Raw genomic sequence first — 25,464 nt, 5'->3', positions numbered from 1 at the left:
GCATACATCGGGAAAGTAGACGCTTGGGACCTGTACAAATTGTGTGTTTGAGGTTTTTAGCAAATGGCCAGGCCCAGCACAGCTATTCACTTGTCATCCCTTTTCAACTCAACGACCTTCAAGTACTGGGGCGGCATATGATAGATCCTTGCTAGGAGTACAGAGAGAACTGTCAGACTAACAGGAATAGTACCATCAATATCATCAACATTTCCCCCAAGGGTGCTGAGAACTCTGGCCCAGCGTGCTCTGCCCCCCTACCCTCGCCCCTTCACAGTGCTCCTGAGCTGGGCACAGCTCCCTCCACAAGCTGCCTTCTCAGGAATTGGCCTCCCAGAGTCCATATACCTGTCTCAGGTGTTGATATGGAGGGGCTGGGGTTAGTAGAAAACTGAGTTGAGTTGGTGGAAAACTTGAGTCTTCAAACAGAGGAAAAGTTACAAGGAAGAGCTGCGAGTTGAAAAGTTGTTTTCATGACCCGATACATAATTCACAGAAGCCCTGCTGTACGAGTTGTGATTAAGGCTCTAAGACAAAGCATCTGGCATGGCCAGCACGGTCTCTCTTCTCGCCTATAAAATAGTCATCCTTTAATTAAAGAATCTGGTTGCGTTCAGCTCCCGTTATTGGTGAACACGTCCTCTGCCTCGTTTTAGGTGGAATCACCCTTCAAGTCCTGTTTGCCATCCTCCATCCCAAAGGTGGAAGAAAATCCACAAATCCTGAATTACCCACCAAAGTGAAAGAAGAGTAAAGGCCTAGGAAATGGAAGGTTAGACTTCTAACCACAGGCTTTTCCATCTATCCCTGAAGGATTCAAAGCACTGTCTGCACTTGCTAAGGCACTACTCAGGGACCTGATGTCTTGTTCAGCTCAGGGTCTTGTCGATAGAGATTGTGATCTCAAGCAATGTTTAGATTAAAAAATCCTTGTCAATGATCGGTCGCCTGAGTGCTCAGTCAGTTGAGCGTCCAACTCTTGATTTCTACTCAGGTCATAATCTCCTGGTTTGTGAGATCGAGCCCCATGTCGGTCTCTGCCCTGACAGCATGAAGCCTCCTTGGGATTCTCTCTCTCTCTCTCTCTCTCTCTCTCTCTCTCTCTCTCTTTCTCTCTCTCTCTCTCTCCCTCTGTCTCTGCCCCTCCCCCACACATGAGCACACAACTCTCTCTCTCTCTAAATAAATAAACAAACATAAAAAAATCACTGTCAATCACTGCAGATAACCTGCCCCCTGAAATCTGTTTAAACAGGTCTTTTTCTCAATACCTTCAGTGAGACTTAATTGCTGACCAGGTGAGATGGGTTCCCCGCAGGAGAAATAGATCTCAGCCCCACACCTGCACCCACTCATTGCCACAAGAAGCCATTTGGGGACCTGCACAACCACTCCAGAAGTTGAGCCCAAAGCGTCCTCCCCAAAATGCTGACTCTTCTGGGCATGTAAACTAACAGCCCCTGACCCTTCTCTGAACTTTGGGAGTTTCAAATTACAGGTAGCCTTTTCCCTTTATTAGGAACAATTTTCAATCCCTAAAAGCCAAATTAATCCTCATTACAGACCTTTGGTAAATTGTAAAGGAAGCAATGACTGTACTGAGAGAAATACGAGGCTACTTCCCCCTGATTCAGTGTATGGTTTCCATACAATGTTCTCTTTCTCTTGTGCCCTCCTCACAGTGCCAGGAGCAAAAGGGGGGATTCAAAAAGCTTCAAAAGTTACTGGAACAAATGGAGGTGACCGTGTTTGACAATGACCTGAACGAGCAGGTGCCCTTGCTAGGGTTGGAAACCGGAGAAACCCAAGCAACATTACTAATTCAAGGCTCCATTATTTGAAAAGTCACGGCCTCTTCCTCTTTCAAGCCAGCACTTACCAAGAGTTCTGGGCTCAGGCATGCATCAACAAGATCTGCAGGTGTTCAGTGGTCTAAAAACTAGTTGCATCTAACTGAGGCTTTCTCTGGTGTGCAATTAAAGGAATGAAAAAGAATAATCACCAAGGACGCTTTGAAGAGAAAGTAAGAAGATCTCTGGAGTACTTTGTGGGTACAATAAATAAATATTTATGAATTTGTCTGATCTTGGGGATCTCTAGAAGCTCTTGAAATGAGTGTAATGTGCATTAATTACTTCTCAAGGAAGCTACAGCTAGACTGTGGATGCTCCTTCCCACTCACACAGCAGCTGCTTGTAAACCCTTGCTCCTGGCTCCAGGCACCACCCCAACCCTGCCCACCTCCTCCCACCTCCTCCCAGATTCTCTTATCTTCTACTTCATTCAGCCCATCAAGCAGGAGCACCTTCGACTCCTTCCTGTCAGCCTCAAAACATCTTTCTTTACCCATTTTTATTTTATTTCTTGTCTTCTCAGAGGATAAAATGGCTAATTCCTCCACCCACATCCTTGATCCAATTTTCAACATTAGAACATTTTTTCAGCATTATTGCATCTTTTATCCCACCTCTCTTCACTCTCCTTGACCTCAACCTCTGAACAGCCTCTGCATCACCTACCCCTCCAAAGTTTTTCTCCACAACCATGCTGCCGTTTCTTGCCTTCCCTTCCCCACCCAACTTCCCTGCCTCCCTAACTCCTCAGCTCCCCAGGATCTGCTTCAGCCTCCACGAAAGTGCTGTGGTATTGCCTTGAAAATGTCTCTCACCCCCTCTTATGACCAAATCTAACAGCTTCCTTTAATTTCTAACCCACCGGGAGATCTCTGTAACACAGGACATTCCCAGCCACCCTTCTCTTTGACCCCTGTTCTGCTTTCATATGCTTTATCCTGGTGCTCTTCATGGCCAGGTCCTTGTTCTCTGCCTCTGACTGCCTGATAAATGTAGGGATTCCTCACCACACTCAACTTCTGCCATCCCCTAATCAATTCTCACTCTCTGAAGGTCCTAAACTACACATGGCTGTTTGCATCATATTTTGGTATACAGCTACTAGAAGCCAGTGGAAAGGGCTCAAGAGTCTGAGACTCCAAAATCACTCAAGGCCTCTGCCTCTGTTCATAGCTCCATGTTAAGCCTCAAGAAAGCATCAGACCAATTGCCAGACATATCACATTGCATTCTGGAGTGAGTACCCAGAGGCAAAGAGAAATCAATAAATGACACCTGAAAATATAAAACAATCAAATGCAGGTTGCCCAAAGCATTGCATTAATGCAAGGAAGTTTAAAGTTTTCCTTACACATGAGAAAGTATCCCAATCTGGAAGTTGGACTCCCTCTTTTTGTTTGCAACCTGTATGCATCCCTTATTCATTCATCCATGGTTTAAAAAGTCATACTGAACACCCAATCCTATGAATAAATTCATTCCAAAGCAACAAACTAAGTGATCCCATGTTAATATATTCATGCAAACCTCCCATTCCAACTCTCTCACTTACAAGCTCTATCAGAAGGCCACTTAAATATGCTCTGAAATCCTGCTCTAGAGTCAATCCAATCTGGCTTTTATTAAACCAACCAGAAAAGAAAAATAAACTCCTAAAACCTGGGAAATACTTCTGTCTTGAAAGGCTTGAAGTCAAAATCTCTTTATAGGAGAGATTTCTTTGGGAGAGCTCAAAATGAGTAATGATGTGCAGGGAAAGAAGCCAGAAACCAGGGCAAAAAGGGCGTGAGAATTAATACCTGTGTTTTGATTTACAATCCAATAAGTATAGTTCCTGAGAACAGACCACAGAACTCGGGCATGATAGGCTACAAGTGGTCAGTCCCACTGGGTACCACCTGTAAGCAAGCTTCAGGCTCAGGCCTGGGAGCCACTGCAATCTTCTGCCCAGAAGAGGGGCTGAATGTGGTTCAGACAAGAAGCTTGAGGTTTTATTTTTTGAATACAAAGTGAGCCATGGCAGAAAATATGAAAAACACTTTTACTAAGTATAAGTAAACAAAAATCACCCTAAGTAGCCCTCTCAGAGTAAATAACTACTAACATTGACATTTTTATCTTAGTTCTTTTTCTGTATTAATTTTACATATATATCTCTTTACATAGATGAGATTATATTAAATGTTGTCATTTAGTATCTTTTTTTAACTCAATACCATCAGCATTTCTACATATCATTAGGAACTCTTTATAAACATCATTTTAGGGACTGCATAATATCCCAGTTTTAAATAAACAAACAGGAAATTTACCATTTTTCTTATATAGTTGATCCTTGAAAAACCAAGGGTTAGGGGTGCTGACCTCTGCCCAGTCAAAAATCCGTGTACAACTTTCAACTCCCCAAAAACTTAACTACTAATAGCCTACTATTGACTGGAAGCCTTAAATAGGTGACTGTAATAAGTTAATCAATTAACAAATATTCTGCATGTTATATGCATTACATACTGTATTTTTACAATAAAGTAACCTAGAGAAAAGAAAATGTTAAGAAATCATAAGAAATGGAGAGCCTGGGTGGCTCAGTAGGTTAAGCATCTGCCTGCAGCTCAGGTCACGATCTCATGGTTTGCGGGTTCAAGCCCCGCATCAGGCTCTCTATTGTCAGCACAGAGCCTGCTTCTGACCCTCTGTTCCCCTCTCTCTGCTTCTCCTTCACTCGCTCTCTCTCAAAAAGAAAAGAAAAGAAAAGAAAAGAAAAGAAAAGAAAAGAAAGAAAATCATAAGAAAAAACATATTCACAGTACTGTACTGTATTTATACAACAACAAAAAATCCACATATAAGTGGACCCGCAGAGTTCAAACTTCTGTTGTTCAAGAGTCAACTGTACTTGAACATTTACTTCCAATTTGTCCATTTTCATAATGAAGGCCCAGATAAGACCTTTGTGCATTTTAGATTAGTTCCCCAAAGACGTTGTCAAGGATGCAATTCATATTATTATTACAGCTTATCTTTATTGAGCTCTGAATATATATTGAGTACTATACTAATTATTATAAATGCATAATCTCATTTGCAAAAATAAAGTAGGTGGTATTATTATCCCCATTTTAAAGATGAGGAAATGGAGACTCAGAGGTTGATTTGCTCACACATGTCATCTTCACACTGACTCTAGAGCATGTACTTTTAACCACTACAGGCATGAAAAACATGTAAAATTCTTAATAGGTATTACAAATTCCATTCCAGGAGTTTGTATCATATTACATTTCCAAGAGCCACTCATAAGACTGTTCCATCATAACTCTGCCTGCACTAAGGAACTGAAAAATAGTAAGGCAATCTTGTTTAATCTGGTTGGTGAAAACTGTTATTACATCATTGGTTTCATTTACATTTCTTTTATTATAAGTGAGTCTGAGCATTAAAAAAATCTTTCAAACAATAAAAATGTTTAAATGCCTACTGTAGGCATGGAGCTTTCATTATGGTGGGGAAAAAAACAACCCTGGATATATAATTACAGTTGAGTGTGAAATATGTGTAATCAAACAATAATTTGATACATCAACCAATGAGTTCTTTTCTCATTCACTGCAAGTAACTATCCCCATTGAACCAGGAAGCATGGACCATCATGTACTCCCAGAGAAAGTTATCAGAATCAAATCTACAAAGATACCAAATTCCCAGAGTCCAGGGAACAGATGAAAGATGGAAGAAAAAAACAAAACTTTGAAGTGCATTGGAGCTAACAGACCCAGGCCCTCCACCACCAATACAACCCCTGCATTCTTCACTTCTGTACCCAAGCCCAGAAAAATGCTTCAATCTGGAGAGGAAGAAGGGGCAGAGGCAGAAAGACCATTCACTTTACCCTTGCCTTCCACTCCCACAGAATAGGTTGGAGGCAGCCAAGTGGAATATTCAAGATCCAACAGTAAAGTGGACTTGGACTATGCTTCTTGCCTTAAGGAGGGTTTTTCTCCAAATTGAGACCTGCGTCGGAGGGCAGTAGAGATGATGGCACTGTGGGATGAGCAATGATAGAGTGTATGGCAAACACTGAGAGGCAGGACTGCCAGAAGACTGTTACAAACATTTTGTAAAATGCTAACAGGCTAAGTACCAGGGTGCCATATAAATCTATAATAGGGGTCCTGATCCAGTCCAGGAGATGGGAAGGCCTCCTGGAGAAGGTGGAGCCATGAACCCCTAGTGAGGGTAAGCTGGACAGGATGAGAAACAGTCCCAAGAAGAGGAAAAACTTAGGCCAAAACCCAGCAGCCCAACAGAACAGGATGCCTTCAAGGAACTGAGAAAAGTTCAATATGGCTGGATCTTGAAGAACATACAAAAGAACCACTTAGGACCTGGCTGTACCAGTTTTAGAATACCACGTAAGTCATGGCAAGGAATATGTATTTTATCTCAAAGGCAATCAGGAATGGGTGTGTGCATGTGCGTGTGCATGTGCGTGTGTGTGTGTGTGTGTGTGTGTGTGTGTGTGTGTATTCATTACCAGTCTATTTACAGAGGTCTCTGTGTTTTTTATTACAGATTTAAATGAGAAATTGTTATATAGAAGGTAACTAGTGTTGAGAGAAGACATGAGAACCATAGCAAAGAACCAACAATCTAAGAAAACTCAGGCATACAGCAACTCTCAATATGAACCTTTCTGGGGGGAGGGACCAGGGTCCCTGCTGTTCTTTCACCTCCTCCCCTCCATTACATCTAGAAGACTTTCTCTGTTAATAACATTCCACTCTTGAACTGTTCTCATGAGGCTTGTGCTGGACTAGGCATAATAAGAATATAAAAAATACTATAACATAAGTACATGAAAGCTATCTTGACCAGGAATGAAGATCTTGGATTTCTTTTGAGAAGGAAGGCCAACATACCAGTGGTTTGTCTCTCAGGCATGCCCCAGGAAGACCTTTCTGCAAAATGTCAGCTTCTAAAATACCTTTAAAAATTAAAACAAAGTAGAATTTGGCCAAATCAGTAGTACCTAGTGGGTAGTCCCTACCTATTTGTTGAATGAAAGAAAAAAAAAGATTATTGGAGTTAAAATACTAATAGGTTGTAGGGGATTTGGAGGCTCATGAAAAAGGCTCATCCTGGTTTTCAAAATCTACTTCAGGCCAAGAGGAAAAGGGTGCCACTTGGCTCTATGTGTGTGACAATTTACAACTGCCTTGTTGGTTGAATTTGAGATAATGAAAAGATAAATGTCCCACAGCCAGCCAAATGTATTAATTATACACTGTAAACATAATTAAGAGGTGGTGTGAGCCCCATATCCAGGCACTGCAGCAGATGACCATGTGTCCCGGGAAACTACTCTGACACCCGTCACTTCACGTGTAGGAAAATCTATAGGCATATTTTCTAAGAATTAAGCTAATTTAGAGGCAACTCTTGCTTTCTTCCTGGTAGGTGGTGACCATCTGACAAATTCTAACTCAGATCCTTGCTGGACCCACACTGTAGGAACACAACTAGTGTCAGAAATTGTGTCCTCAAAATGGCAGCCGTATTCTCAGGCCAACAAACCAGAGTGAGTTCCCCTATAATCCTCCTCACCCCACCTTTCCTGCCCATTCCTCTCCCTGCAGGTGACATTTGGAACAATTTCACAGGATTCACTAGAGGAAGTTTATACTGTCACAGCTTAATTTGAACCAGGGCTGCAGTTACTATAATAGGGGAATGGAGTTTCCAACCCACCAATCTAGCAACCTCTGCAAGGATTAACGTCCCATCCTAAAAGCCCCATCTGTGAAGTAAGGCATTTGCATCTGACCTTGCTGTCTGTAATCAAAAAAGGAGGCTAACCTCAAATATGTCTAAATGGTGAGTGTGTATCCATTAATTGCTTAAAAGCAGCTCCTATTCCGGAGGCTGTCTCTCCAGGTCCTAGCAATGCTACTCAGTAAGTAAATCTTTATTTGTCACGATTTCAATTACAGTGAAGTGTCTTTAAATATGACTCATTAAGGGTGACAAAGAAAGAAGAGAGACCCGGGATACATTTATGCGTAGCCTGTTTCAGATTACTGGTGTAGAATAAGCATGTGGTACAGGGCAGGGCAGATGAAATTCCAGCTGTTTGTGTGCCTGCTTGCTAACAAACCCAATGAATTAGCACTTTAAACAAACAAATTAATGAACACATTACAAGGGAGACTGGAAAGGGAGTATTAGCTCGGGCTGAAATACATACATTTCTTGTTTTTAAGCAAGTGGAGGATTCCATTTGTTCCCTAAATATGCACAGCATGCAGACATGCTAAAAATTTAAATATACAAAAAAAAATTTTGACTCAGCAGCTGCAATATCCTCTAATATGTCACCCTGCAGCTGTAGGGAAATTACATGTGGTCATCACTGTGTGATGCTTTCTTCAAATCACAAAGGCTCTGCTTCGAGGATCAGTGAGGATTACCCACAATCATGATGGATGGAAGCACACGGCAGTGAAATGACTTATTTCACGTCTTTGGAGCGAAGTCAAAAAAGCTTGAAGATATTAAAGTAAATGCATACTGTCAAAGCAATGGCTTTGGATGTTGGTTTTATGGGGCAGTGACTCCTTAGCTGATAAATAATGACCTATAAAGACAAATTTAGACACACAGTGAGTTTTTAATAATGTCCTGTCAGTCGATTAGGTTCTTAATGCAACCACATTAAATGCGTTTGGAAGCGGTTAAAATAATCAGCACTTGTGGCTGTTCCTCATCAGGCGAAACAGAAATGATTTCTTGCCAGAACTCGGGGCCCTTAAAGTGCGTATAGAATTGGAATTCAGATGCCACCTTTAAAATTGACGAGGTACTACTTGTGAGATAGTACAGAAGAAATCCACAAAATAACATACAGATGGCGGAAGGGAAAAAAGCACCCTCTCTTTCCCCACAGATTGCTTTGTCCTAGCCCACCCGTGAGTGAGCTCTTACAAACCCTGTGTTCTTTTGTAGCAGCGAGAGGCAGTGCCAGATGGACGGAGCACAGCTCTCTGCTCAGTTCTGGTGCCAGTTCTTGCTGCCAACAAGGGGTCATGAGAACCACTCCTCCGTGTATGACGATGCCTCCTACCTAGCCTTCCAAAAGCTCATGCTTTGCTCTTGGTTTACCTCCCCAACAAGAAAACGTTCACTTCAATGAACATTTATGGAATGTGAGTTGGGTGTGAGGCACTGTGGAAGTTACCTCAGGAGACAGAGCATTGAGTCAGATGCTGCATCTTCCCTTGAGATGCTCACGACAGGGTCTACTTTAGGAAAGCCACACCTGAAATGCAACATATATTTAAGGGGGACCAGAGAATATTTTATCCAAAGAGAATAGGAAGGACTTGAACTTGGTGAGATGCGGCAGTGATTGGAATGTGCAATAGGGCAGGGGGGAAGCAGGGTAACTCAACTGTTTTCGAATTACCCTGATTGAAAAATCAGTAGTGGGTGGACAGGAAATTCAGCAGATGGAAGAAATGGACCTGGTAGATTAAGGGAAATGAAGATGGGTAGTTTCCTTTGGAGCTTTTGAGTATGGTGCTCCTGTGCAGTAGCTGTCCAGGAGGTAGACATGTAAAACTGAGGGCCTGGAAATGGCCATCACGTGTGCACTAAACATGGGCTCTGAGGAGAAAACAAAAATGAGGACTGGATTGAGGCTGGGAGGGATGCTGCGGTCCCAGAGGAAAGGGGCTGGGGGACGAGGGGAGGGAGGGAAGGAGGGGGGGAAATGAGTAACAAGAAGAGGAAATAACTGCCTGGAAAGACCAGTTCACAAGGGTGATGCACAGACAGGCTCCAGGCCACAGATGGAGGAGCCAGGGTGAGGGGGACTCCTTTCTCGGAGAAAGTAAGGAAAAAGAAGTATCTAAAAGAAGATGCAGAGACACTTGAGGAGAAACGTGAGGGAGAGTTTTTGTTGTTGTTTTTATCAGATCATGTTATTCTTTTGAATGAGAAAGAAAGCAGAGATGTAAACTGATCTGAGTGAGATTGGAGTTGAGGGAAAGTGGGGACAGTGCGCAAGAAAAGGCCAGGGTGGGCAGGATGACAAAACACCAAAGGGAGCTCCAAATAGTACAGTTGCTGAGAAGCAGAGAAGGTCTTACTGGACAGAGGCTGGTGACATGTGCTCAGCTGTGTGCCCTCTGATGTGGCCCCACTTCAACGCCCAGCTGTACTACTTCCTGGCTGTGAAACACTGACTAAATTGGCTAATGTCCCTAGTCTCAGTTTCCTGGGCTATAAAATGGAGATGCTACCAATGATAGGACTGACCTGGAAGGTTTGCAGTCAGGATTAAATGAGATAATACATGTGAGGAGCTGGCATGTAGTAAATGCTGAAAAATGTTGCCCACTATTTTTAAATAAAAAAAAAAAATTTTTTAAGTTTATTTAGTTTTTAAAAGAGAGAGAAAGAGAGAGGGGGGGTGGGGGAAGGATAGAGAGAGAGGTAGACACAGAATCCAAAGCAGGCTCCAAGCTCTGAGCTGTCAGCACAGAGCCTGACATGGGGCTCGAACTCATGAGCTAAAGTCAGACGCTCAACCGATTGAGCCACCCAGGCACCCCACTTAAATTTTTTTTAATGTTTATTTTATTTTATTTTATTTTATTTTATTTTATTTTATTTTATTCTATTCTATTTATTTATTTTGAGAGAGACAGAGACAGAGTGTGAGCGGGGGAAGGGCAGAGAGAGAGGGAGACACAGGATCTGAAGCAGGCTCCAGGCTCCGAGCTGTCCACACAGAGCCCAACGCAGGGCTTGAACTCACGGACTGTGAGATTGTGACCTGGGCTGAAGTTGGCACTCAACCGACTGAGGCACCCAGGCGCCCCCATTGGCCACTATTCTTTATCCGCTGTAGGCCCAGTCAGAACTGACACTGGTACTGATGGTCACGCCTACATCTAAATCACTGTTTTTGCCTATAGCATGTAAACCACAGAGATTTACATGTGTGTAAGAAACATGGCTAAGTGCAGCCTTAGCAATCTTGCTATCTTTAGTACTGAGAGGATGACCTGTGGGTCTAAATTCAGTTGTGTTCTTTGAGCAAGACTGTGGCCTGCAGTTCTTATGAAGACAACAGCAGTCCTGATTTCATCGGGAGCCCTGCCAAGTAGAAGGTTTTTAAGTAAGGTCTTTCTGTTATTACTAAAGCCAGGTAAGATATTATTTAGTAGAAGTCACATGAAGGAGAATACACAAGTTCTTCCTTTTTTTTTTTTTTTTTTTCATTTAGGAAGGCCCCAATTTAAGCATAGGTCATGTTTTTTTTTTTGTTTTTTGTTTTTTTTTCTGGAAGGAAAAGTAAAGAAGAGAAACACCTTGAAATATTCAATCATCCTTCAGCAGACAGGGTGGTCTCTTAAATAAAACACAAATTGGGAGAACAAGGGAGAGACAATCACTGAAAGTTCTGGAGAGAGACTGGATATGCAATTCATAGTTCAAGCAATAGGAGATAGGCTGACAAGATGAAGAATAAGAAAAGAAAGTGAATTGCCAAAGAAGAAGATAAGGAAAATAAAGCAGCAAGTGTTTAAAGAAAAAAAAAAGATACTAGAAAATTGAAAAAATATAGAGATAGAAGAATTGGACCAGATGGAATGAAGTGGAAGGCGAACAAGAAAGAGATAAGAAGCAAAAAATGGGTCACACTAAGAAGAAAGACCCTTGACATAATTACCATGTGAAGCATTAGAAGGGATTATCGTAATCATTAGGGCGCCAGATTCGAGTCATGTATTTACACAGCATTTCTTGATCACCATCTATGTGCCAGTCCATCACTGCACTGAGAATTCCCACAGAATAAGAATTCCCACCTCTACAGCAAGGTTTCCTGGACGATCAAATGAAAAGGTAAATGAGAAAATGTTTTGAAAAGTATAAAACTCCAGAAACACACCAATGTTACTATTAACAATAACTTGAGAAACAGACCTAGTCCCAGCTGAAACCCTGCATCTCATACTTAACCCCTGATGGGCCAGGCGGTAAATCCACCTCCTGCTGGTTACTGCCCAGCTCCATGATAGGAAATGGCCACTCAAATTAAGGAAAACAAACATAATGGAACACCAGTTAGCCATTACAAATGATGATAATGTGGATTCTTCCAATATTTGCCAACACACGGAAATACATAAATTAAAGTGATATTTAAGAGAAATGAACAAAGAAATACATAGGTGCTGACTACGACTATAAAAAAATGCAACGTATCCACTGAAAAAGATTAAAGTAAGGGGCGCCTGGGTGGCTCAGTCAGCTCAGGTCATGATATCTTGGTTCGTGAGTTTGAGCCCCACACTGGGCTCTCTGCTGTCAGCACAGAGCCAGCTTTAGACCCTCTGTCCCCCATCTCTCTCTCTCTCTCTTGCACTATTGCAATCTCTCAAAAAGAAATAAACATTTAAAGTAAATGCAGAATGTGGGGCACCTGAGTGGCTCATTCGGTTGAGTGTCCAAATTCATCTCAGGTCATGATTTCACGGTTCATGCCTCACACTGGGCTTGCTACCGTAAGCTTGTCAGCTCACAGCCCACTTCAGATCCTCTGTCCCCCTCTCTCTGACCCTCCCCAACTTGTGCTTTCCAAAAATGAGTAAATAAATATTAAAAAAAATAAAGTAAATGCAGAATGATATAAATTATTAAATTTCAATGTGCATTAATGTTTTTCTTTAAAGTGTATGTATTTATAACAATATATACAATAAGAGTAGGTGGCAGTCTAAAACAGCTTCCTTAGCATTTGAAACAGACAAGGAAGTTCTTGGAACATTCCCCAACAATGCTCTCTATCGCATCCTGTTGCGCCAGTCCCTTTTAATCCACCTTTTAATCCACTAATCAAAAAATTGTTCTTGAGTCCCTATTGTTGTAAAACTATATTTAGCACCATAGAGTACAACAAAATGGTTAAACATGTAGATTTTGGAATCACACTAAGTTCAAATCTTGGCCCTGTCTTCCTACTTTTGTCATTTTGAACAAATTACTTACCCTTCTGTTTCAGTTTCTTCAAATGTAGCATTAGTATTACTTTGGAGGATCATTGTTAATATTAAATGGCAAAATGCATTCAAAGCAATTAGCACAATGCATGCCACATAAGAAGCCCTCAGAACAGTCACCTATTATTAGATACCACGAAAAGATCACTCACAGGAAATGTGAGCTAGTCAATGCCAAGTACTAGGTAACTGGTAGAAACAATCAGCCCACCAGGAATTAACGTGGGTCATGCCAAGAGGAAGCTGGTCCTAGAAAGGATGGAATCATGGGGAATAGATGGGCAGGATTTTGATGATCAAAATAAGGTAGTAACTGCTTCATGTTTATAGTGTGTTTCTCTCACCTTCCTTTCAGTTTGTAGTTGCAGAAGCAGTTACAGCAAGATGTAGGGCAGTGATAACGCACCTGCCCCACATGCAGAAGCTGGTGTCAAACAAGAACTGGCTCTCACCTCTGGCTTCAAGCCATGGTGCACGGAGGCAGAGAGCCGGCACACTGGCTCACACAGGGCTTCTTCCCAGCTCCTTAATTATGTTCCACTTGAACTTGGGTTTTCATTGCTTGATGTTGGAGTTGTATCAGCTTATTCTAAAACAGGCATTTGTTGCTCCTTTAATTTGTGCATTTTAACATTTTCACCATTTTTTAGAGCTCCCATCTTTCAGAAATGATGACAATAAATGAGGGAAATCATGGAGGGACTCAAAAGTTTTTCTTTTTATGATTTGGAAGAAAGATGTTAACAGGGCTTCTGATCAGTCCACAAATGGCTTCAGTTAGGTTCAGAGAGCAAATACTTCTCAGACCTAACACTGGAAGATGATTATTGATTGCTCTTTGGTGCTCTTCAACAAGCAAGAGAGTGGCAAACCTGAGCCCTCTTGGTGACCTTCTGCTTGCCCAGAGGACAGAAGGAGGAAGGAAGGAAGGAAGGAAGGAAGGAAGGAAGGAAGGAAGGAAGGAAGGAAGGAGGGAAGAAAGGAGGGAAAGGAAATCCATAATCTGAGTATTGGTTCATTATTTCACTTTACCTTTAGGGAGTGCCAATAAATTGTCAAATGTGTTAAAATCATTGCAGGACTTCCCAAAGACTGTTCTGCAAAACACTCATCAGCTCTGAGAGGCTATAACAAATAAAGGGGAGGGGTCTGCAATGAAATGTGTGAGAAATGGTGTCCAGTCTCCATTTTAGAAATTCACAATGCACATCTGCGTTTTTAAGGTTCTAAGAAATTCTGCAATAAAGAATAGTGCTTCACTTTATTTAACCGAGAGTTTCCCAAATTCACTTAGCCAGAAGTCTTTTTTTGCATGCAATACCTATTAACCATTGTTTAAAACTTGAGTCCCATGGAATACAATATGAAAATGCTCAGAATAATATTTCTTTACTGACACTTGTCTTCTTTTGCTTACATTCTGTCATTACTGCCTAAACAAACAAAATTCAATCCCCCAGAATTGTACAACCCTAGCAAATCAGCTGTTTGTAAATTTCCAGGTCTCCCCCTCTACATATTATTCTCGGTATTATCTCCTCTTCCAGGTAAGAACTCAAAAGTACAGCCATCCCATCAGGCATTCCACAAAACCCACAGCATTTTTTTAATGCTTCTGCATCTGGATATTTTCCCCTCATGTTTTCTTTTTAATTTTCACTATCTTCTATGAACAGGGGAAAAGGTTTTAGCTGAGAAAGACAAGTGGAGAAGGCACCTCAAGCTTTGAAATTTGGGAGAATGTTGTTTACATGTGGGAAAAATGTAAACAACAACAAAAATCTATGATGAAAAAGCCTGTTTCCATAGCACTGAACCATGCCTGCTGCAATTTGTCCACTCTTGCCTCTCACCTCAGTTCATTTATCTTTGTTGAAAACCTTCAGCCCTGGCCTAAATCTCACAAACTATGTATTTGCTTTGATAAGCTTGGAGGAGGAAAAAAAAAAAAACAAAAAAACCCACACATATGACATCTCCATATGTGATAACACATTGAGGTTTTGGACCTGTTCCCAGGATGTGTTTATTCTTGTCTGTGTGATAGATTAGATGTAATTTTCTTTCTTAAACAGCTAAGTGCAATTAAGAGGTCTCTGATGATGATCTTAGGTACAGCTCAGATAGAGAATAAATCCTGTGAGTAAATCCTACCACCCTGCCAAGCTCACACATGATAGAGGGAACAGAGAGGGTTCTTCTCCAGGGGCTAGAATTTCCCAATGATGGTAACATGCATTTCACTGATGGCACTGCATGGGGAGGATTATCTTCTGCTTTGTCTATCATCACAGGGCTCTCCCTAACACCTTCCTGAGTTTAGATAAAAGTGCTTGAAATGTTCCAGAGGTAAACTATGACCTGACTAAAGCCACACTTGAGTTAAAAAAAATGTTCTAGGAATTTAGGTTCAGGGTAAAATAAAAATAGCAGATGAGCTCCTAGTGGCTACAGAAAGAAACGGGTGTTCATTTAAACCTTCCACCTCCTCATGGACAGCTACTCCTAGATGTCCAATGATCACCCCAAATTCAATTTGTCCAGTTCAAACCCCTTGTCTTCCATTTCCTGCCCTTAAAATGGTACTCCCACTCCTCAAATTTATTTGCCCAGAAACCTTGAAAATCATCCCCCAAATTCCCTCTCCCTTAGTCTCCAGGGCTGAGACATTGCTGACTTCTCGATTGCTTCTATTAGGTTGAACCATATAAACTTGCCACTATTTGATCATTTGTGCACACAAACCAGCACAGGTCGACCTAATATATAATTAATTCTCACACAGGTCTCACACAGGTCGACCTAATATATAATTAATTCTTAGTGAAGCCATACCCCCTTCTCTTCATCCCCTCAGCGATTTTCTCATTAAAGGGCTTCCTCTCTGATCTGACTTCTTACAACTACCTCTTAAGATCCTTTTGCCCCAGTCTTGTCTTCTACACAATCTTTGGTGGATCTTTCTCTTCACAGAAATGCAACCACGACCATCCCCTCCCTAGAAACCTCCAAGAGACCCCCACAGCCTTGATGACAAAGTATATTCTCCTTAAACATAACATACGAGGCCTTCCTGACTGGCCCTGTTTCCTTCTGCTTCAGGTACCATGACTCCCACACTCAGGGCTGACATTCTGCTTAATTCTTTGTTGGTGCCCGAACAGATCATAGTCTTTGGCCCATTTTCTGGAATGTTCTCCCCTCCAAATCTCCAAACCCCTCTAATTCTCACTCATCTTTCAAAATCATCTCAGTTATGGTGTGCTCTGGAAAGCCTTTACTACCCACCCTCCCCCACACCCAGTGTGGGTTAGGGTCCTGCCCCACAGATTTGCCTCCTCTCCATAGCAACATCATATTCAAACATATGTCCTTCGTTCACTCTGCTGTACTCTTCCTGAATACAAGCACCATATCTTATTCATGTGGGTATGCCCAGGGCCCAGCATGGTGCCTGGCATGGAGTGTATGTCTAAAAATGTTTGATGAAGCTGTAAATGAAGGAATTCATTATGGTGCTACAGACAGAAGTGTGAAGACTTATGGAAAGGATATATATTTCTTGAAAAAGCAAACTTTGGGGTCAGTGCACTCCTTGAAAAGATCAACAATTGAAATTATTGGTCAAATTATTCTGTAACAAGCACTGACACACCAGTATCTATTCAACAAAGGATTTCTAAGCACCACACAATGGTTACCTTACTGAAAAACTTTCACTTACTATACCCAATTCCTAGGACAGACAAGGTTTGTCCCGTGCAACCTATTTTAGTGGGGACTGTTCTTCTAGGGCTGAGGATTTTCAGAGTCATTTAACCTAGTCCCATGATTCTTTATTCTAATGGTCCCCTATTAGCCTTAAAAAATTAATGTGACTCCTAATCACCTAATTTATTATCAAAGAGGGCTCTGGACATTGGAGAGAACAGAACTCATTAAAAATTAAATTTTTCCAATTTCCTTACATAAACATTTACTTATAAAATATGTCCCAGCATAAAATTTTTAGGGTCCACATACAGAATAGGTTGGAAATAGAAAAGTCATCATGAAGGTCCGCCCTTCTAACTCCTCTCTCTGACTATAATCTCTCTTTGCTCTAGTTCACCTTCCACAGCTTATAGGTGTCCTGCCCAGAGCACAACCTTAGCCAAGGCACAGTCTTCTCCCAAACTCTCACGACTCTATTACCCACAAGATTCAGTTTAAACTTTCTGGCCTAGAACTCTGCGTTCTCTAGACTCTGGTTCCAACTTGAATTTTCCAATCATTTCATTTAATGTGCCTTAATACAAACCTTGCTCTTCAGCCAGGTGGGATCACTCACTGGCCACAAACGGCCCACATGTTCTACCTTCTGGCCCGTCTCCTATGGAACCATACCCAGAAATCCTGCCTACCTTCCCTCTGTCTAACCAAATCCTAGCTATGACTCAGGAAGAATTTAGGTTCTCCCTTCTCTACAATGGTTTTCGCATCTTTTATGCCTCTGAACTCCTATAACCCATATTGCCTGTTGGTGCTATTATCCATAAGATTCTTTGTACGATTGTTAACTGCCAGTTGTGTTTTTGGTTCATCTCCTTAAGTAGCGTGCAAGATACCTGTGTCCCCTCAAATGGCAACTCAGCACCTTGTGGGTTCTATGTAAATACTTACTAATGTACTGAAACCAGGAGAACCTCTTAGTTCTCATAGTAACTGCTCCTTTGTATCCTAAAGTAAGAAAGAAGCGGTTGCTGAACTCAAGCTCACAAACTATAATAACAGTCAGCCCCTGCCATCCCTAGATTCTTCTTCAAGGGTAGGCACTAATGTTTTCTACCTGCCCACTTCCCAAGTCAGCCGTGCCTATAGCTGGCAGTACTGGTAAGAGGCTCACACTCTGCAGCTGTGGGGTATCTCATGAGTCTCAAGCCTGGACTCTCCGAGCTTCCACTTTTCATTGCCCCTAAAATGTTTGCAGTCTTTACAATTATGTTTTTCCCTGAATACCAGCATCTTTTGGCTGTAGCCCTGCTGTTGACAGTTTAGTCTTCCTAGTATATAAATTCTGGACCCCAATGTCTAGCTATCAACTAAGGTCATCTGCAAAAAGGAATGGATCACCCAGGACCATGGCACTACCAGCCACACTTGGAGGGTTGTCATTAATTTGCTGTGCCCCCCCCCCCAAAATGGACAACTGAGGCATTAATGCTGTCCCAGACTGAATGTGTTTGCTCCATACTATGATCTAGATAATTGACCACACCTCATATCACTGCCCAAAGACAAGTCCTATAGACAGATCAACCTCAGCAGCATATATCCAACCAGATCTTAGCCTTTTCACCTTTCCCAGCAGCATCTCAGAATGCCTCCCAATCAAGCCAGTCAGAGATGTGACAAAAGCTGTTGCAGGCAAATCTCTTTAAGTTTCTCCTACAATTTGGAGAAATGGGTCAAGAAAGATGTAATAACCCACTAGTCTATACATTCTTCTCTCTAGACCATAAGCTCTTTGAGGGCATGGTCATTGTCTTATTCACCTTTCCTTTTTTTTTTTTTTTCTTTTCTTTTCTGTATTCTGAGCATCTGGCCATGAGTAGACACTCAAAGATATCTGTCGTATGAATGGATGCATGAACCCTAAACACAGTATGGCTTCTTCATCATTACCCAAATTCCAGGCTACTTTCCTAATATAGACCTTTTTTGAAACCTGAGTTCTAAAATGAGGAGGAAAAAAAAAATCCTATCTCCTGAGACAACTGATTTACTTTTAGGTTAATCTCCCTAAATTTTTGTGCCTAGGGTTGATGGCAAAAGTTCTCCACAGCAAGAGGCAGAAGATAATGTAGACAAGAGGGAGAATCTTCAGAGTGACTGAAGAAATGTGTTGCTATCTTAAGGTGAAGTGCACCACATAAGGTGATATTATCATCACTTCAATCTTCATGAATATAAGGTTCCAAGTTTTTTCAGCAGTTTCAAGAGTGTTATTAGAAGATTCCATTTAAATCTACAAATATTTACTAAATGTCTGATAGGAAGCAGTGAAGTTCCCAGACATGAGACAAATGCCTCCCAAAAAATAGCTCTTCATCTGATGACAAAGGACAAATATGAAGAGACCCTTTTTTTTTTTTTTTTTAAGTAGCCTCCATGCCCAGGATGGAGCCCAACGCAGGGCTTGAACTCATGACCCTGAGATCAAGACCTGAGCTGAGATCAATGTGGGATGCTTAACCTACTGAGCCACCCAGGCTCCCCCAGATACAAGACAGGCTTCTTCAGCCTGGTATGGAGAACCTCAGTCTTTGGCTTGTGATTTTCAGGACTCTGAAGGAGCTCTCACTCACCAGTACAGTACCCCACCAGGTTGAGGAATTGTTCTTCTTTACAGCTGGTCCTGCAGCTCCCACCAGCAAGAGTGACATGAGGGTGACAGGAGATACAGTCAGAGTCCAATGGGCCGTGGCACTGCCTGCAGGTGGGGTGGCATTCTGGGGAGAGAAATGAGAGCCAGGATTGGAATGAGCCACTCACCATGTGAACACATGAAACATTAATGCACTTCCACAAATTACAGCAAGAGCAGACTTTAGACACTAATCATCTTTCGAAGATTCCTAAGCAAGCCTGGCATACCGTCAGACCCGACCAAAAGATGACGTTTCTGCTGCCAATGAAAATACTGTCCAAGGACAGAAGGTGGAATCTAGAACCATCAAAACTGGAGTAATTGGCTGCACATTCCAGAAGCCCCAGCAGGAATAGCCCCAATCTATAGAAGTAAGGAAGCTCATTCAGATCAAGGTCACAAAGCAGACAGGTGAGCGAGTGGCAAGACGCCCTCCCTCTCGTTAAAATACCTTGCGTGATTCAAAGAGCTAGACAGGGAAAGGAGGGTGACATTTTGCTTCTCAGAAATTCCTGGCAGGCAAAGGGGAGCCATACATAGCAAGGGACAGCAATATTTCTAACTAGAGTCAGATGCCAGCCACGCTCTCCCTTCAGGCCACAATTTGGATGCCTCCTGTTAGCAGCAACGCTTAATTAAAATACAAAAAAACAGAAAGCCCTCTTCCTGGAGGTTATCGTGAGCCAGGTTTGAAGTTCAATTCCTTAGACAAAACCATGTCAAAGCTATGTTTTCTCCCAGGGAAAGCTCAAATTACTCAGGGGGACTGCCCTGGAAACAAGTAAGTCGCAGGAGGTGTAGGCAGTAAAGATAAGGGCGAGGAGGAGTCAAAGAAGGCTGCAGCTGCAGTCGCATTGATGCTGCCAAGGCAGGCAGCAGGGGATTTAAGGATTTCTCTGCCAAGGACGAGGAGGTCTAAGCGTGTCTGATTCCAAGAGGAGCAGAGGTGAGGGACCAGAACTGGGCAGCGCTTGCGGGAACCGATGACAAAGATTTCCCTTCTGGCACAGAGCTGGTGGAAAGCACAGGCACAGATTTCGTGTATAGTCAACCACCTCTCACTTCTCATGGTGAGAGGCCAAGGGAAGATAAGGAGTTATATATAAAACAAACAGATAAATAAATAAGGCAAGCAAGTAAGAAAGTGAGCTGCTGATTAGAAGGCTAGCATGAGCTATCATCACTCGTCATCCCTCCTACATTCCTGAGGCTCTTAACTTGGAAAATGCTTGTCCTAAAGATACTCGCATTCTCAGAATGATTTCTACCTCCCAGTTCTTCCTCCCTGCCAGATTTCCCGCCACCCGGGTGCCCTGCCAACTCGGGGCACCGTCCATCTGCTGGCTGCAAGCGGGCAGAGGCATAGACGGAGGAGAGTTAGAGCTACTCAGACTTGACCCCCCAACAATTTCACACACAGGACAGCCAGTGGGACCAGGGTGAGGGCACAAGAGGACAGACAACAGTTTTCAAGGACAACCCCAATGACGAGAAACCAGGAACATTCCCACTGAGCCTGATAGAGTGTTTAAAGTAGAGCAAACCCATCTAGGGCCTAGAGAGATTAGAAAGGTATTTGAAAAAAGAAAATTCCAGGAGAAATATAATACTGATCCTCAGTCTAGATTTGCATTTACATTGGATTTCCTCTTTGGAGTTTGAGGCTAGATGAACCTGGCAAGGATTAACTTATTTTAAAAATATTTTGTGCACTGGGGCGCCTGGGTGGCTCAGTCAGTTAAGTGTCTGATTCTTAATTTCAGCTCAGGTCATAATCCCACAGTTGTGAGATTGAGCCCTGTGTAAGGCTCTGTGCTGACAGTGTAGAGCCTGCTTGGGATTCTCTTTGTTTCCCTCTCTCTCTGCCCCTCCCCTGCTCATGAGCACATGTTCTCACTCTCTGTCTCTCAAAATAAATAAATAAACATTTAAAAATATTTTGTGCACTTATTATATGCTTTCTGACTCTAGAAATACATGTGATACAATTTTATAACAAGCATATAAGCAGGTCTCAACAGTCTAATTTTAGAAACAAAATGGTAATCATGATAGGATGTGTTTTGTCTTTTCTTCCATAGATACAAGAAAACACAGTGCTACAATAAGGTGCTTAAATTTTAGTATTTTGTCAATTCCAATAAAACCCTGAACTAATCTCAACCAGTAATTTCTAGAATCTCTGTCACTGAAATATAAAGGTGTTGTTAAAAACTTATTGGACCGACACACCAAAGAAGAAAATAAATACCTTGCTTTCATCTCTACTCTCTTAGGCTGTAGCCAGGGGAAGTGGAGCTGAGAACTCTAGAGTTAGACCCAAATGCCTGGTCCTACAGAGCCGCATTAGAACCTGGATGTAGTAGCTTCATGATCAACACCATCAAATCTACCCCTCCCTGTGTGCATAGGGCAAAGCTGACTCCAATTTTTTACTTCATCTGTATTTCCCTTATTGGAAGAATAGAACTTCATTTGTTCCCCTCACTCTATACCTTTACTCCTAACAAGTTCAAGATAAGGATGTACAGCTCAAACCTAGTGTCCTGGTATGACAAAAGTTTCAATGACAGAGTCTGGCTGCAATACAGAGACATAACCATGGCATAGGGAACATGCCCCAGCATGTTACATACCCACCTGTGCAACCGCCTTCCTGGTTAAAATATCCATCTGGGCACTGGGAGAGACACTGCCCATCCAACAGCACTTGAGAAGGCCAGCAGGCTGTGCAGTTAAGTGGGTTTTTCCCTGCACACCTGAAACAGGATTGGTGACAAGCTGGAAGAGAGATAAAGCAGAGGAGACAATCAAGAAAGCTGCCGTATGACAAATTCGGGAGCTCTGTTTCTCCTGTTAACGTTCCTGGGTTGGAATAAGTTCTGCACATTCACTTAGTTTTTCCCAAGGACAGAGTACACATCTCACATCCTTCTTTCTAAAGGCCATATCCTGCAAAGCAAGCATCTGTGGGACCCAGATTAAGTAAGGCACAAATGCCACGGAACAGAAATAACCATTTGCAGAGGCATACATTTCTTTTCTTCCCAAGTTCCATTCTCAGAGAATGTCAAAGAAAGACCAGAAAGCCATAAAACAGGTCTCCTTCCCTCAGGACAGTTCCTCCTCCATCATTAAACAATGGGCTGCTTATCAGGCTGCTCAAATTATAGCAAACAGTGATGGAAGCTTTACTTACTCATTCACAAAAATTTATATGGTGCCTACTTTGATGGAGACTGAACATACACAGGTGAGAACTGTCCAACATTTTGAGCTGCTCAAACTAGCTGCATCAACAGACACACAAGCAAGGAACTAGAATGCAATTAATGGGAGGCAAAGTATAGTAGAGAGAGTAAGAGCATCACATCACAATTCTATGTGACCTTGACTAATTTATATAACTTCTCAAGGCTCCTACTTCCTCATGTATAAAATGAGAATATAGGGGCGCCTGGGTGGCGCAGTCGGTTAAGCGTCCGACTTCAGCCAGGTCACGATCTCGCGGTCCGTGAGTTCGAGCCCCGCGTCAGGCTCTGGGCTGATGGCTCAGAGCCTGGAGCCTGTTTCCGATTCTGTGTCTCCCTCTCTCTCTGCCCCTCGCCCGTTCATGCTCTGTCTCTCTCTGTCCCAAAAATAAATAAACGTTGAAAAAAAAAATTAAAATGAGAATATAAACTGCACATACTGCAGGGGGTGTTGTGGACATTAATTGGGTTTGATGCATGTAAAGTTCTTAGGACAGTGCTAAGTATATAGTAAGGACTTAATACATCTTAGCTGTAATTATTATCATTGAGTGCTATGTTGCAAGTAGGTATACATAGGTATACCTACTTTTTATTTTATACATAGGTATAAAAAGAAATGTAGAAGCAAAGAAGAAAGAAGACATCTCTGCTTGCCTACATCAGACCTTTAAGAACAAAAGGGTTCTATAAGGAACTTATCAAACTCAACACCCAAAAAAACAAATAATCCAGTGAGGAAATGGGCAGAAGACATGAATAGACACTTTTCCAGAGAAGACATCCATATGTTCTGGCTGACAGACACATGAAAAGATGCTCAACATCACTCATCCTCAGGGAAATACAAATCTAAACCACAATGAGATACCACCTCACACCTGTTAGCCTAAAATTAACAACACAGGAAACAACAGATGTTGGCGAGAATGTGGAGAAAGGGGAACCCTCTTACACTGTTGGTGGGAATACAAACTGGTGCAGCCACTCTGGAAAATAGTATAGAGATTTCTCAAAAAGTTAAAAACAGAACTACCTCACAATCCAGAAACTGTACTACTAGGTATTGACTCCAAAGATAAAAATACTGATTCGAAGGAGTACATGCACCCCAATGTTTATAACAGCATTATCAACAATAGCCAAACTATGGAAAGAGCCCAAATATCCATCAACTGATGAACAGATAAAGAAGATGTGGTATGTACGCACACACATACACAATGGAATATTACTCAGCTATCAAAAGGAATGAAGTCTTGTCATTTGCAATGATGTGGATGGAGCTAGAGTATATTATGCTAAATGAAATAAGTCAGTCAGAAAAAGACAAACACCATATGATTTCACTCATATGTGGAATTTAAGAAACAAAACAGATGAACATATGGGAAGGGGGGAAAAGAAAGAGGGAAACAAACCATTTGAGACTCTTAACGACAGAGAACAAACTGAGGGTTGATAGAGGGAGGTGGGTTGGGGGATGGGCTAAATGGGTGATGGGTATTAAGGAGGGCACTTGTGTTGAGCACTGGGTGTTGTATGTAAGTGATGAATCACTAAATTCTACTCCTGACAACAATATTACAGTATATGCTAACTAACTAGAATTTAAATAGAAATTTAAAAAACACCAAAAACCAAAACAACAGTGGACATGTTCCGTGAAAAGAAAAAAAAAAGAATAAAGGCGATATTTGCATGAAGTCCCAAGGGTGGCCAGTGTATTAATCATGACTTTTTACTTTCTGATACTTTGACATCTGGGGTCCTGCAAATCCTGGAGAGACTACCTTCCCAGGGCTAGTCAATTCCTAGAGATAGTAAATGACTATCATGGTAGAATGCCTTTCATATGCTAACTAGCCAGTCCCAAATCCACACACCATCACCTCCCCTATCACTCACACTGGGGCCACTATCCTCTTGCCCGTTGGAGACATTCTCTACACCCCAAAGCCCACTGAAGTTATTCAAATTAGCCAACCCTAAGCTGCTTACTCTGTCTCACTTGTACTTCCCCACAGAAACCACAATAAAGGTTCTTGCTTACATTTTCCCCTCACTCTTCTGCCTCTTGACCAACCCTGGTGCTTCTGGGTGTGGCCCCTGTGGGCTCCCTCCTCTTAGAAACTGTGAGTAACACATTCTTTTCAATGGCAATTATCTCCTGATCTGTTGGCCTCATCACACCTGAATAATAATAAAACCTCTATTATGAAACAGCTAGTCATTCACCTCTAATCATTCATTTGTTATTGAGTCTCAAATAGGTCTAGGTGCTGGGGATATAATGGTGAGTAAGACAAAGACCTGATTCTTAGCCATGTGGATGATTTCAGGCCACCTGCTGCTGTCCATCCGGTGGACAAGATCCACAATTGCAGGGACACCACTCTGAGTCTCCTCTTTGGCCTCTCTGCTCCTTCTATCAAATACCCAGACAGAGACCAGCAGCTTGGAAGAACCAAATGTGATTTTACACCAATGAAGTCTCCATTTCTACCAACCCGCTATAAAAACACAACATACGTTTTGTAACGTATGCAAGGCTAATATAAGCTAGGATGTCCTGGTCCAGCAGTACTGGTTGTTAAATATTAAACTGCCGATACATGGCTGACATACACTGCTGTTCTAAGTCTTCTAGTACTCCCTGCAGCCTTGACCCCACGCTAATATCCTGCCCTATCTATAAACCAACACCTAAAAGGTTTAACATCTCCACCAGGAGGCTTCCAGGACCCTGCTCCTGAACTAAGACCAATATCTATTTGGATTCGGCAGTATCTTGACTTACTGGTTAATAAATATTTGACTCTCATCTCTGGGTATACTGCAGAACTTTATACCTATTCAACAGTATTTATTACAATATGAAA

General features: G+C 42.0%; 1 protein-coding gene across 1 annotated transcript in view; it reads right to left on the bottom strand.

Annotated features, from left to right (window-relative positions):
- FRAS1 (Fraser extracellular matrix complex subunit 1) overlaps window positions 1-25,464 on the bottom strand; it is a 293,351-nt gene that overhangs the window by 168,092 nt on the left and 99,795 nt on the right. Inside the window, exons 18-19 of the mRNA XM_047092267.1 lie at window positions 21,972-22,112; window positions 19,270-19,413 (exon numbers count right to left, since the gene is read on the bottom strand). Of these exons, the coding sequence (XP_046948223.1) occupies window positions 19,270-19,413; window positions 21,972-22,112 (285 nt within the window). The remainder of the gene's footprint in view (window positions 1-19,269; window positions 19,414-21,971; window positions 22,113-25,464) is intronic.

Source organism: Lynx rufus, unplaced genomic scaffold, assembly GCF_022079265.1.
Source record: "Lynx rufus isolate CCGP_SWC_20201006 ecotype Redwood Valley unplaced genomic scaffold, mLynRuf1.p SCAF_3, whole genome shotgun sequence".
NCBI lineage: Eukaryota > Metazoa > Chordata > Mammalia > Carnivora > Felidae > Lynx > Lynx rufus.
This window is presented reverse-complemented; position numbering and strand designations above follow the sequence as displayed.